The sequence below is a fragment of the Caretta caretta genome, chromosome 10, assembly GCF_965140235.1.
Source record: "Caretta caretta isolate rCarCar2 chromosome 10, rCarCar1.hap1, whole genome shotgun sequence".
In the NCBI taxonomy this organism is placed as follows: Eukaryota; Metazoa; Chordata; order Testudines; family Cheloniidae; genus Caretta; species Caretta caretta.
The window spans coordinates 66758943-66773552 of record NC_134215.1 but is presented as its reverse complement, the minus strand read 5'-3'; the positions used below and the strand labels follow the sequence as shown (position 1 = coordinate 66773552).

The window sequence follows — 14610 nt, the reverse complement described above, 5'->3', positions numbered from 1 at the left end:
CAACCCTTATTCACACATGACTTGGCATGTAGTCCCAATGATCTCAATAGGTCTATTCAAGGAGTAAGATATTACTCAGTGTGAGTACGGGTGTCAGAATCCGGCATTCTTCTACTAGGTTAAGCTTGAATTGCTGTTAACAAAACTGGGCAGCCTGTAACTGCTCAGATACATGCAGTATCTCCTTTGCTTTTGTTTATTACAATTTTTCTTTTCCTGTGCATCCTGCAGATGAATAAAAAACTTTTTCAAAAAGGGAAGGGCAGTCACACTTCTTTGTCATTGGGACGATTCCTGATCACATCTGTTTGTCACAGATATTCACGGGAAGGCAACCAAACCTTTGGCAACTTGAGGATTGAAAACTTCCAGTGAAATTCTCTCTCCTCCTTGGTGTATACTGCCTCAGAGTTGGCCTCTGGAGAGCAGGTTAATGAACTGCAGCTCCAGGTTATAATACTGCACCAGCTTTAAGGAGAGGTTAGAAATTTGTTTACAATCACAAATGATGTCCCTTTGAGCAAGCTTCCACCACTAGCAATAGGCTCAGGGAGACCAATTCAGGATAGGAAGTTTGGTCCAAAGCTGTGGCAGAGAAGCACCCAATGCCACAGGGCATGTGTATGTAAGTGTGGCTTTAGTTTACCTTTGCACTCCCCAGATCCCAGGCCAGCTGTATGCCAGTCTGTTCCCCCAGTATATTTTAGAGCAGTTCTAAAATATTGCACTAGCAGCCAATGGTCTTGTAAAGGATTCTCTCACCGCAGGAGCACCTCTGCTGGCTGGACATGGCACAGCGGCTGTCTCCCTGTAAGGTGCACCCTGCTGAGAGTTGCTCTGTCGTTGTGGTGGTCTCTCTCCCCGCAACTTGTCCCTCCAGCCAGGTTACACTTTAGTCCACCCCTTCTGGTGTAACAAAGAGTCCAACCCAGCTGCAGTCCAGTGACCTTGCAGCAGGTCTTCCGCCTGTCTCTGGGCTTCACAGTCCTTACACCCATTACTTCAGGAGGTTTCACCTCATCTTATTCAGTGGCTAGTAGGGGAATCCAGGCCCACCCTCTACTCTGGGCTCCAGCCCAGGGACCCTGTAACTGGAAGTCAAGGTCTTCTCCCTCAGACTTCTTGCTGCCTCCTTGTACTGCTGCCTACCTCTTCTGTTCCCCCAGAGAGTGACTGCAGACTCTCTCTCCACAGCCCCTTTCTGCTGCGAACATCCTGGCTTCATAGTCACCAGCTCCTGCCCAGCTGATCTTCACGTTCAGTTAAGCCTGGCTTTCCCTCCACATGCAGCCAGGCTCATCTAAGGCCCACACAAACCCTGTCAGACATACCCAATCACAGGCCCCAGTGGATCAATATGATCACAGGGCATAAAGAAACCCCAGACATGTTTCCTTTTTTGCTGCCACACCACTTATGTTCGCAATAGCAAAGGGCCAGGTTTGGCGTTGGAGCTGCTATGCTTTCTCCATGACACTTGGGTATCCCCTAGATGGGGGTGATCCTCCTGGGAAAGGACAGACAGGGAACAAGGCTGCTTTGTTCTGATGGTGTGGTGCAAAGCAGCCTTAAATGGGCTTATATTTTAAAGACCTATTGGAGAGTGTATTCCCAATGGGAAAATGTTGCTCACCCATTTGACTTTCACACTGCTGGGGTGACTGTAACGGATGGTTTTCTTTTAAAAGAAGGCTCTCTCTACCTCCTTCCAAGTACAGCCCAGCTCTGTGGTGCTGGAAACTACTACCAGACATAATTTCTCATCTAATATAATACAGGTCAGCTCCTCAGCTGGTGTAAATCAGCATAGCTTCCTTGACTTCACAAGTGCTATGCTGATTTACATCAGCTGAAGACCTGGCCCTATATATCAGTTATTAGGGATGATTTCTGCTAATGTTCCCACCACTCATGTATTTTCCACCTCTACTGTATTTCTTATAACCCTAAACTTACCTTTACCCTTTCTTTGGATAAGAAATAGGCAGTGGCATGCAGGACATCTGCAGAATGAGTAGAATTATGATAGGAGTTGGAGGAATGGTAGTTGGCTTCAATAACTTGTAACCACGACCTCAGAGTTGATTCTGAACAGTTTAGGAATTCACAGATTCCAAAGCGAGCAAACATTTTGAGACCAAGATAAACCAAAGGCCTGGAGAGAAAAACAAACAGAAAGTTTTAAAACAAATGAGTTAGATAGAAGGAAAACTAGACAGAGCAAATGAGACTAGCAGAGAAAGCATTTTTAAACTGTTGATATGTCAGATTAAGTATAAAAGTTCAACTGTTCATAAAAATATACTCAAGATTTGTAGAAAGCTTCCGCCTAACCACAATGTTTGGGACTGATACTTCTGGAAGTTCCTGAGAATTATTAAAATACTGAACAGGTTCTATCCTCCTGGTAAATCCATTTGCAATTTTTGTTTCAGGGGGTCTTCTGCCTCTCTCAGGGCTCTGTACCCCCCCGCCAGCCTACCCTCAAGATTCCATGGCTCATCAAACTTCCTGCAGTAGAGAGAGACTAGAGGCGACGCAGTGCTTGCTGCTCAGGGAGAAGAGGCGCTACTCATGCCCCTCCAGTCTATTCACACTGTTCCTCAAATATCCCACCGTTGCTGTATCAGGCTTACAGCTCCACCAGAAGGAGTGCTAGAGCCCGCCAGTCAGAGGTACCTGGCTTCTGTTAGAGCTCCCACTCTTGCTAATGTTGGGGGAGCTGCAGCAGTGGTAGTGCAAAGGTGGGACATTTGGAAGATCGAGATTAAAACTAACACCACAGTGCAGACAAGGTCAGAGTGTCAGCACGCTTTCTCCAGCTCATGCCAGCTCAGGAAGCAACAGCTGGAATGCAGGAATCAAGCCCCACATTGTACTAGAGAACAAAAATCACAGGGCAATTAAAGCAGCCTGGAATAATGTCTAATCCCAAAGCAGAGAGCAAGCAGTATTTTCGATCCAAGAGAGAGGAAATATTGGTATAGAGGTGTACAGCCTGTTCAGGAAGGCCAGACAGAGAATGAAGGGAGGAGGTGTTGCATTATACATCAAGAATATATATACAGGGCTGTCCCTACCCATACGCAAAGTACGCAGCTGCGTGCTGCTCCAGCCCCTGCAATGCCTCTTCCCCACGGCCCGCACCCCTGCTCCACCCCCACCCCTGCTCCGCCCCAGCCCTGCCCCCACCCCCCTGAGGACTGCAGCAGGGTCGGGCTGCACTCACTGGCTGTGGGAAGTGCAGCGACCCGGACCTGGCCCCAGCCCCCTCTGCGCCACCGGTGAGTGCTGGGGGGCGGTTTACCCTTGCCCCCCCAGTCTCAAGGCTGGGAGCCAGGGGAGTAGAGTGGAGCAGGTTGGGGCCGGGTCGCTCCACTTCCCACCGCCCCATGAGTGCAGGGACCCTGTGGAGCGACCCAGCCCCAACCCACTCCACTCTGCCAGCTCATGCTGGGAGGCGGTTTCCCCCTGCCTCCAAAGCCTGCTCCTGCCCCCCGCAGAGGCTGGGGGCTGCGTAGGGCACCAAAATGGCTAGGGATGGCCCTGAATATATACACATGTTCTGAGGTCCAAAAGAAGGTGAGAGGCAAACCAGCTGAAATTCTCTAGGTAAAGATAAAAAGGGAAACAAAATAGGGGTGATGTCATGGGTAGGGTCTATTACAGACTACCAAATCAAGAAGAGGAGGTGGATGAAGCCTTTCTAGAACAAAAAGAAAGAGCCAAAACACAAGACCTGATAGTAATGGGGGCCATTATCTATACAGATATCTGTTGGAAAAATAATATGGCAAAACACGAAATTTCCAATACGCTCTTGGAATGTATCAGGGACAAATTTTTGTTTTCAGAAAATGGAGGAAGTAACCGGGGGGGAGACTTTTGAGACTTGATTCTAACCAACAGAGAGGAACTGGTTCCGAATTTCAAGGTGGAAGGCACTTTGGGTAAAAGTGACCATGAAATGATAGATTTCATGATTCTAAGCAAAGGAAGGAATCGGAGAATCAGAATACAAAGAATAGCAGACTTCAAAAAACAGACTTCAATGAACTCAGAGAACTGGCAGGTAAGGTCCTCTGGGAAGAAAATCTCAGCGATAAAGAAGTTCAGGAGAACTGGCAATTTCCCAAGGACATAATATTGAAGGCAGAACTACACACTATCATGATCTGAAAGAAAGACAGGAAGAACAGTAAGAGGCCAATATGGCTCAATCAGGTGCTCTTTAATGACCTGAAAATCAAAAAGGAATCCTACAAAAAGGGGAAACATGGACGAATTGCTAAGGAGGCATATAAAAGAATAGCACAAGCATGTAGGGACAAAATCAGAAAGGCTAAGCCACAAAATGGCAAGGGACATAAAAGGCAATAAGAAGAGGTTCTTTAAATACATTAGGAGCAGGAGCATTCTGTCATCTGCTACCATTGAGAACAGTCTAGAGCCATCCTCTTTGGAACCCCCTTTCAGGTAGTTGAAAGCAGCTATCAAATCCCCCCTCATTCTTCTCTTCTGCAGGCTAAACAATCCCAGCTCCCTCAGCCTCTCCTCATAAGTCATGTGTTCTACACCCCTAATAATTTTTGTTGCCCTTCGCTGGACTCTCTCCAATTTATCCACATCCTTCTTGTAGTGTGGGGCCCAAAACTGGACACAGTACTCCAGATGAGGCCTCACCAATGTCGAATAGAGGGGAACGATCACGTCCCTCGATCTGCTCGCTATGCCCCTACTTATACATCCCAAAATGCCATTGGCCTTCTTGGCAACAAGGGCACACTGCTGACTCATATCCAGCTTCTAGTCCACTGTCACCCCTAGGTCCTTTTCCGCAGAACTGCTGCCTAGCCATTCGGTCCCTAGTCTGTAGCGGTGCACTGGATTCTTCCATCCTAAGTGCAGGACCCTGCACTTATCCTTATTGAACCTCATCAGATTTCTTTTGGCCCAATCCTCCAATTTGTCTAGGTCCTTCTGTATCCTATCCCTCCCCTCCAGCGTATCTACCACTCCTCCCAGTTTAGTATCATCCGCAAATTTGCTGAGAGTGCAATCCACACCATCCTCCAGATCATTTATGAAGATATTGAACAAAACCGGCCCCAGGACCGACCCTTGGGGCACTCCACTTGATACCGGCTGCCAACTAGACATGGAGCCATTGATCACTACCCGTTGAGCCCGACAATCTAGCCAGCTTTCTACCCACCTTATAGTGCATTCATCCAGCCCATACTTCCTTAACTTGCTGACAAGAATACTGTGGGAGACCGTGTCAAAAGCTTTGCTAAAGTCAAGAAACAATACATCCACTGCTTTCCCTTCATCCACAGAACCAGTAATCTCATCATAAAAGGCAATTAGATTAGTCAGGCATGACCTTCCCTTGGTGAATCCATGCTGGCTGTTCCTGATCACTTTCCTCTCATGCAAGTGCTTCAGGATTGATTCTTTGAGGACCTGCTCCATGATTTTTCCAGGGACTGAGGTGAGGCTGACTGGCCTGTAGTTCCCTGGATCCTCCTTCTTCCCTTTTTTAAAGATTGGCACTACATTAGCCTTTTTCCAGTCATCCGGGACTTCCCCCGTTCGCCACGAGTTTTCAAAGATAATGGCCAATGGCTCTGCAATCACAGCCGCCAATTCCTTCAGCACTCTCGGATGCAACTCGTCCGGCCCCATGGACTTGTGCACGTCCAGCTTTTCTAAATAGTCCCTAACCACCTCTATCTCCACAGAGGGCTGGCCATCTCTTCCCCATTTTGTGATGCCCAGCGCAGCAGTCTGGGAGCTGACCTTGTTAGTGAAAACAGAGGCAAAAAAAGCATTGAGTACATTAGCTTTTTCCACATCCTCTGTCACTAGGTTGCCTCCCTCATTCAGTAAGGGGCCCACACTTTCCTTGGCTTGATGACCGGATACTCAACAGAATTAACATTAACAAGGGGAAGGAACACAAACCAAAATAGAGAAAGAACAAATTAAAGACTATTTAGATAAATTAGATGTATTCCAGTTGGCAGGGCCTTATGAAATTCACCCTAAGATACCTAAGGAACAGGCTGAAGCAATCTTGGAACTATTAGCAACTATATTCACAAACTTATGGAGGAATGGTGAAGTCCCAGAGGACTGGAGAAGGGCAAACATTGTACCTGCAGCATTAAAAAGGGGAACAAAGAGGACCCGGAGAATTATAGACCTGTCAGCCTAACTTCAATACCCGGAGAAATACTGGAAACACTCATCTGTGACAGGTTTCAGAGTAGCAGCCGTGTTAGTCTGTATCTGCAAAAGGAAAAGGAGGACTTGTGGCACCTTAGAGACTAACAAATTTATTTGAGCATAAGCTTTCATGAGCGACAGCTCACTTCCTGTAGCTCATGAAAGCTTATGCTCAAATAAATTGTTAGTCTCTAAGGTGCCACAAGTCCTCCTTTTCTTTTTACTCATTTGTGAGTACCTAGATCAGCGGTTTTCAACCTATTTACCATTGTGGGCTGCATATGCAGCTCCCTGTGTGTTATGTGGGCCGCATCCACACAATATATATACTACCTGCACATCTACAAAAAAAACCCAACATTTAATATTTGTCATATGACAATAATATGGTTCAAATCGATATAGCACCTTTCATTTCAACACTGGCAAATGTCTACCACAAGCATTTTAAATGAGCAAAATAAGTCAAAACGTTACCTGTTAAAATGAATTAGTTTATTGTGAGGGTGGCACGGCATATTGCCACCCTCACTTCTGCGCTGCTGTTGGGCTGAGTACCTGGAGAGCACAGCTTCAGAACCCGCCTGCCAAGAGGGGGTACTCCCCCAGCCAGAGACTGACCCTGCGCACCCAGTCCCCACCATGCATCCAGCTCCCCATGAACCCAGGGACTGTTCCCCACCTCCACCCCAACCCCCCCTCCCCCTCCAGCCAGGGAATTCCCCCAATCACGCAACCTCACTGGGACTTTCCCCCCGGCATCCAGACCGGCCCCAACACTGGGCTGGCACACTTGCCTTTCCTGCAGAAATAGGGTGCTCTGACCAAGGCAGAATGGCTCCCTCAGAGACTGTCCCCTCCAGCATCCAGTCCGCCACCTAGGAACTGCTCCCCATGCACCCAGCATCCCCCCCAAGGACTGCCCCCCAGCACTCAATGCCCCCATCCAGGGAGTGTGCCCCAGTTTCTAACCCCCTATCCAAATCCCTTGCATTTGCTGTGATGCTGGGAGCATCTTTCCCAGACCTGAAGAAGAGCTCTGTATGGCTCGAAAGCTTGTCTCTCTCACCAACGGTAGGTATGTTTGAAAGTTTTGGTCTACTTAAATACTATCACCATAACATGCTAGAACATCTGGCCTTTAAATCAAACTATCCTCACATGTGTGGAAGCTAGGAGAGTTATTACTATATAGCATTAGTAGGCAGAGAGCTCACTATGCTTCTGTATCAGGGAACTGTCACTCTTACAGCACTGAGTTTAGATTTAATGAGCTTTTTGTCTTGGCACCACTTCCATATGACTACTTGGACTTGAAAAAGAGCACTAATAACTTATTCACAGCTGTGATTCACAGAACGCTCACTTGAATTTTCTTAACAAATGGTTAGCTTTTATTTAAACGTAGAAAGAATATGAAAGAACATGTGAGCAATCTAAATTATAATTCTTTTAATTAGAGAAAGCTGCAACAATCTATCACCTTTTGCCTTTTCCCAGTAGAAACACAGAAACTACCTAAAAAGAAAAGGAGTACTTGTGGCACCTTAGAGACTAATACATTTGTTAGTCTCTAAGGTGCCACAACTACTCCTTTTCTTTTTGCGGATACAGACTAACACGGCTGCTACTCTGAAACCAGAAACTACCTAGTTAGCCTATACATATTGACGGTGACATAATTAACTCTTCATTAACTGCAAAGTTCACATTTAACACATTAATTCACATCGACTGACTACCTTTTGTTTAAAAGTATTTGTATCTGTAACCTCTTTACTTATGGAAACATAAGGCAAAGGAAAAGGCATAACATTTTGGACATAAGTTTCTCCATTTGCAATAAAATATAAAGTTACAATGTCATTTTAAGGAATAATAAAACATCAGATTTTTTCCAAATGCATATGTTTGTATTTTGGTGGGTTTTTTTGGGGGGGGGGGGGGGGGAATTTTGTTGTGATGTGTTTTGGGGGATTTTTCTGTGTGTGGCTTATGCAGAAAAGAGCTCAAATAAACCTGGGTAAAGATAAAGGGCTTCAACCTGAAAGTAAGATAATCAGTACTTTGCAGGATCTAGCCCCTAAATTATAATCTTTTGGAATCTCAAATGATATCAGAAGAAACATAGAACAGATGTAATAGATTTCCAAAAGTATATTTCACCTTTAGGCCAAGACAAAGCATAGAAAATTTCAGCCCCACAGGGAAATTTTAACAGGTATCAACAAGTAAAAACAGAGATTTATAATGAAGTTATAGGGTTAATTATTGCATTTGCTGCTACTGAAGTATATTAGAATCTGTTACAACTCTTGCAATGACAGATAAGGAGTCTGTACGTTGCAGTATGAACAAAAGTGTAGTTTGTTGAGTTTATAGAATTGAGGCCCTTCTTCTACTCCCAGTTGAAGTCAACGTTTTTAGAAATAGATACACTCTGGCTACAAGGAGCAGAAATAAGGTGTGATCTATCAACCCTTTCTGTAAGCTCAGTAAACTGACATTGCACGTAGTTTGTAGTTCAAAATGGATATAATTTGGATCCCCAGACTCCAACAGCCAGATCTGTCAAGATTTTTTCTAATAATGTGAAAAAAAAGGGAAGGCTTGCAAAATGGCGTTGCCTTTTTTCAAAGCCTCATCAAAAGATATATGAGGGCTTCAGATCCAGCCAGTATTTCTCTGTAGAAATCTTCAGAAAATAAATTTGTGATAATGCAGAAGGTACTTAAAAGTATGGGAAGCAAGTAAGAAGGCAAGAGACATGCGCAAATGAGGAAGTTACACATGTTCTCCTTTTGAAAAAAGGGATCCCAATTTGAAAAGTAGAGAAAGAGAAATTAAAATGCTGAGTATGATGACGAAGCAGCAGCTAATTCTTGGTAGCTTTAACTGGCAATTCTTTTGCCTTACTAACCTTTTATGGGTTGCAGCCTCCAGTTCAAAGATATCAAAGTCCCAGTATTCTTCATTTTCCATTGCTTGTGCTATCCGTGGTGGGATGTCATTAAGGGAGATAGGGGAGATCAAACTGCCAGGAACCTGATGAGTTTCTGTTAAGGAATATATTTGGGGAATAAAATTAATTTACTATGATACAACTTTTACTAAACACTGTGGCCTCTCTTCTCTGAAAAACCTTAAACATTCTGAGCAATTCCCCTGCTGCTGTTTGTAATGCAGTAGAAAATTGCGTATAAATAAAAAGTCCTTGGAACATTTGATCAAAACATTTACTATGTTTCTGAAATCTGTTAGATCACAATTTTTAGCATCCCCAAAACTTCAAAGAGAAAACTTACGTTTTGCTGACAATATGTATTCATTCCCTGATAATCTTCGTAAACCATCCTGTTAAATAAAAATTGATTAATCAAAAAAGTTCTCATGTACTCTCTGTTCCAAATGTAAAGTACTGTGTAAGTTACCTAACATGGCACTAAGTAATAGTGCAACGATTCTACATAAGCTTGACTATGTCCTGTTTCAGCCTTAGAAGCTATCTTATCTGTCTTTGTCTGTCTTTGTCTAGATCAAAATGTTTTAGATATGCCTATACAAATACTTCACCACCTTGGTAGATCATAATGGAAGGAAGATAGCAAGATGCAGATCACAAAATTAACTAGTTTCTATCTGAGCAGTAATTTCTTAAGCCCGGTATTGTGGTTTCAGACAATATGCCCAAAGCAAAAAATCTACTTCCATCTTTTTGTATGTGCTATCTGGACCTTGGGTCTGGATGTGTCCACGCACTACCTGTAGAGCAAGTGGGTGAGCAGTAGTAGGAAACAGGCAGAGGGTTGGCTCCACCCACCTCTCCTGGAAGCCCAGTACAGTGGCTCTTGTGACTTGCTGCTAGTTCAGGCCAGCAACATTTTACTGTGGGCAAGGAGAAAGCAGGAAGGAAATGTGCCTCAGAGATATATACCTGAGGGTCAGTGCCTCCCTTGTTTAATTCTGGGGTGGTATTTAAAGGCACAATCTTGCCCTTAGTGGTTAAAATAAACAGAATTATGTATTTGATATTTACCCTTAAACTCATCAGTTTAACAATATTGGATCAATTCCTGCTTGCTTCACAGATGCAAGCAGGATTTAGCCCAACATCTTTTAGATGTAGTGAATTAATGTTGGCCCTGTATGTATAAACTAGTTGTTAAAAAAAACCCTTTATAAACACACCTTTCTAACTTACTAATAACATTATATGACTAGTGTACAACAGAGGCAAATCTAGATGCCATATCTGACCTGTGTAATGTCTGCACTTATAAGAATTATTACATCTAGTTTCTATTTTAAGGTTTGTAAGTAAATTAGTCTGGAGTTTTGTGACTTATGGGGAAGGCTGTCCTGCTGTTAAAGCAAGTTAAACATTTCTTCAATAGCACTGCTGTGACACAAATATTCAAGACACCAGACTCAGAGTGTCCTTGAGAATAAAGGGCTAGATTTTGTTACAGTTGAGATACCAGATCCGATTACAGCTGGCAAATCTATGTTCTGATTTTGAATGCCATTCCCACATTGAGTTTAATAACATTCAAATAATAATAGCCTAAATGACACACAGAGACAGTCTCTTGTAGATGAGATCATCATCATATTCCTATTATGCCTCTGGCATTTAGGGCAGTGACGAAGCTCCTCCACTCCTGTCTGTTTCTGGCAAGTCTTTCAATGGTTCCCCAGCTGTGCCCCAGGTTTTTCAGCTCGGCTTCCACAGCTCTTTGCCATGTTGTTTTCCAGCAGCCTCGTTTTCACTTGCCTTCAGGTGTCCATCTTATTGCTACTCTAGTGATGGAATCAGTTTCCATCCGAAGCACATGACCAATCATTCTCCAATGACTCCTGGCAACGATGGTGCTCAGATCCTCTTGGCTGCACTGTGTCAATAGATCTAGGTTTGAGATTGTTCTGGGCTGAAAGATATGGAGGATTTTTCGGAGGCAGGTTGTATGGAATGAAGACAGTCTGGACATGTCAGACTTTCTCATTCCCCGGCATTCTGCACTATAACGTAGTGTTGAAAGTACGCAGCTCTGATAAATCTTGAGTTTGGTTCTGGTGTTGTATTTTGCTGATTTCCAGACTGTATTTAAACACCTGAAGGTGTTCCTGGCTTTATTGATTTTGTTCCGGATGTCCTGGCTTGTTCCACCTTCCTGGCTGATGGTGCTGCCCAAGTATGTGAATGTTTCTACATTGGTGAGAACATAGTTCTTTATCCGTACTGGTGATAGTGAGGCAATATTAAAGGCCATGATATCTGTCTTATTGCGATTGATGTTCAGTCCAATTTGCTGGCTGAATGGGTTGAGTCAAGGTGTTTTTTCTTGTATATCATGTTGGGTATGTGATAGAAGAGCGAAGTCCAGGTCTTCAAGGGATGAAAAGAGTGTCCATTTAATGCCTCTTGCCATGTCTTCTGTTGTACACCGCATTACCCAGTCGATGGCAATATTGAAAGGATTGCAGACATGACACACCCCTGATGTACTCCTGTTTTGACTTCAAAACTGAGCTCACTGCGATCAACACTGCATGTAAAGTTGAAATAGAAGATTTGATGACATTGATTATATGGAAAGGAATTCCATATGCCTGCAGAATGAACCATAGGCTGGTCCTGTGAATGCTATCAAAAGCCTTCTCAAAGTCTATGAAATGTATGTAGAGTTGCTGTTGCCATTCTAAGCACTGTTCTATTTATGCTTCGTAGAGTGAAGATCTTGTCTGTGCATCCACGCCCTTTCTGAAAACCAGCTTGCTCTTTTCTGAGAACACTATCAACTGCCTATAATATATGCTGGACTACGATCTTACACCAGGGATCGGCAACCTTTGGCATGCGGCCCATCCGGAAAATCCGCTGACAGGCCGGGATGGTTTGTTTACCTGCAGCGTCCGCAGGTTCGGCCAATCGCAGCTCCCACTGGCTGTGATTCACCGTTCCAAGCCAATGGGGGCTGCGGGAAGTGGCGCGGGCTGAGGGATATGCTGGCTACCACTTCCCGCAGCCCCCATTGGCCTGGAACGGCGAACCATGGCCAGTGGGAGCTGTGATCGGCCGAACCTGCGGACGCTGCGGGTAAACAAACCAGCCCAGCCCGCCAGTGGATTTCCCTGACAGGCTGCGTGCCAAAGGTTGCCGATCCATCTTACAACCATACTTCGCTTGGCAGAGATAAAAGTGTGATACCACGCTAGTTATTACAATCACTGAGAGTTCCTTTCTTTGGCATCTTCACTATAACCCCATTGGTCCACTCATCTGGCACTTTTTCCCTTTCCCAGACTGATGTAAATAGAGGGACCAGGATAGATACTGCTAATTTAGGATTTACCTTGAACAATTCTGCATTCAAGTTATCCTTGCCAGGAGCTTTCCTATTTTTTAAGGATCTGATGGCTTGAATAATCTCTTTCTTAGTTGGGGTGTCTGTGTTGATACCAAGATCTTCTTCTGCCTCCTGGATGTTTGCTTCCTCTTTAGGCGACTCCCTGTTCAGCAATTCTTTGAAATGCTCTGTCCAGCACATTTCTTGTTCTTCTTTGGTTATTAGTAGGTGTCCTTGTTTGTTCCTGATGAGAGAGTTTGTTGGTGTCTGCCATTTACCACGGATAAGCCGTGTCATTTTGTAGATGGTTCCTTGTTCACCATGAGCAGCTGCATCCTCTGCTTGTGTTGCCAGATTATCAATATAATGCCGTTTGTACATGAGATGGAATAATTTAATCTTCCATCTTCAACTCCTTTGCTGAACAAATGTTTCTTGTAGATCATTTTCAAAATCAATATATACTATACATTCATCCTCTGAAACATCCCTTCTCTGACTCTCCCTTTGCCTTGTAAAAGTTTTTGTTCTATATCCAGTGAGGATTTTGTATATTATGGTACACTAACTTTCTGTGAATCCTTATGCCATATGATCATGGACAGACGTTGAGGGTTGTGTGGGATCAGAACACACATTTGCAGAGGTTGGTTCAGATGGAATGAAGTGAGCAATGAGTCAGTGATATGTACCAATTCAAAGAGTAGATGCAAAGGCCACTTAAGCTGTAGGCAAACTAGACAACTGCCTCAGGGTGGCAGATTTCTGGGAGAAGCAATTTTACATGGGGATGCAGACTGGTCTACAGGGGCACGAAGTGCAGAGAGCACTAACGTGTGGTGCTCTAATGCCCCATATAGATCCTGCTGGTGCGAGCTACACTGATGTAGTCTGTTCAGGTCAGGCAGGCCGCAGGGCAGCTGGGCTCAGAGAGACCTCTGTGCGTGTGCACTACAGGAGAGCCAGACTTGACAATGGAGAGCAGCCTCCTGTCTCACTGGGCTTGGCAGGGAAGATGTGGGGTTGACTGGGCACCAGCCATCTGGCCCCGACAGGGAGTGAGAGTGAACTGGGGCACCCCTGCCTTCCAACCTCCTGCAGGCAGCCACTACTCCTCCCCAACCTCCCTCACAACCCCCTCCCCGACCTCTGTGGGCACCTGCACCCACCCTATGCCTCCCCCAGAAGCCTGCCCCCTCCACCTCCTGCACAATCTCCCCTGCCTCCCATGCGTGCATCATATGATGCAGTTTGGGCTCCCAACTTACGCACAGAACTTTAATACGTATACTTGAGTAGTCCATTAATAAAAAGAATCAAGGGACCTGATCCTCCTTTCACTTGTAACAGTGTAAATCAGGAGTGATTCCATTCAAATCAATGGAGTTACACTGATGTAAACTGAAGTAAGTGCACGGAGAATCCAGGCTCCAGCATTTATGTCAGCAATTGTTTGCCATCATATGTACTCACTGTCATTAATCCTCCAACGAGATCACTCGTATGTGGATCTTCATCTTTTGTCCCAAGTTGTGGAGAGTATAACTCAGTGGTTCTTAGAATCTCCAACACTCGATCTAAAGCTTCTGCGACAGGCATGGGACTGCTTTCTTGTGCAGCATTGATAATATTTATTACCTAGGTTAATATAAGAAACTCTTGAAATTTAGAAGTGATTGAAGAAAAGAGAGATTCTCAGTGACTAATATGAGAAGTCATCGCTACTAAACATAGCAGTATTTAATCCAGATCGTGTAGAACTACTGTGAAATCTCTAGGGGATCAATAGTGAAACACTGAGGTTTTTTTATTGACTTTGGGAGGATCAAGGTTTTAAAGAGGCCATTCTTATTAGGCAACTTCCTGTCTTAAGACACTGGCCCAAAGTATCTCCAAACAGACCCAGTACAATCCTCTTCTATCTTTATCAGAAAGTCACTTTATTAAGCAACTGATATTTGTTGGTCTCTTGATTGGTTTCTTGAGATACATTACAACACAGGCACTGACTCTGTGGGTGCTCCAGGGCTCG

At 44.5% G+C, this 14610-nt stretch overlaps 1 protein-coding gene across 3 annotated transcripts in view; it reads right to left on the bottom strand.

The window, feature by feature from the left end:
- PDE8A (phosphodiesterase 8A) overlaps nt 1–14610 on the bottom strand; it is a 259372-nt gene that overhangs the window by 16306 nt on the left and 228456 nt on the right. For all 3 annotated transcript variants that reach the window (XM_075133133.1, XM_048866934.2, XM_075133134.1), the window contains exons 14-17: nt 14052–14216; nt 9537–9585; nt 9152–9287; nt 1957–2155 (exon numbers count right to left, since the gene is read on the bottom strand). In XM_075133133.1, coding sequence (XP_074989234.1) covers nt 1957–2155; nt 9152–9287; nt 9537–9585; nt 14052–14216 — 549 coding nt within the window. The remainder of the gene's footprint in view (nt 1–1956; nt 2156–9151; nt 9288–9536; nt 9586–14051; nt 14217–14610) is intronic.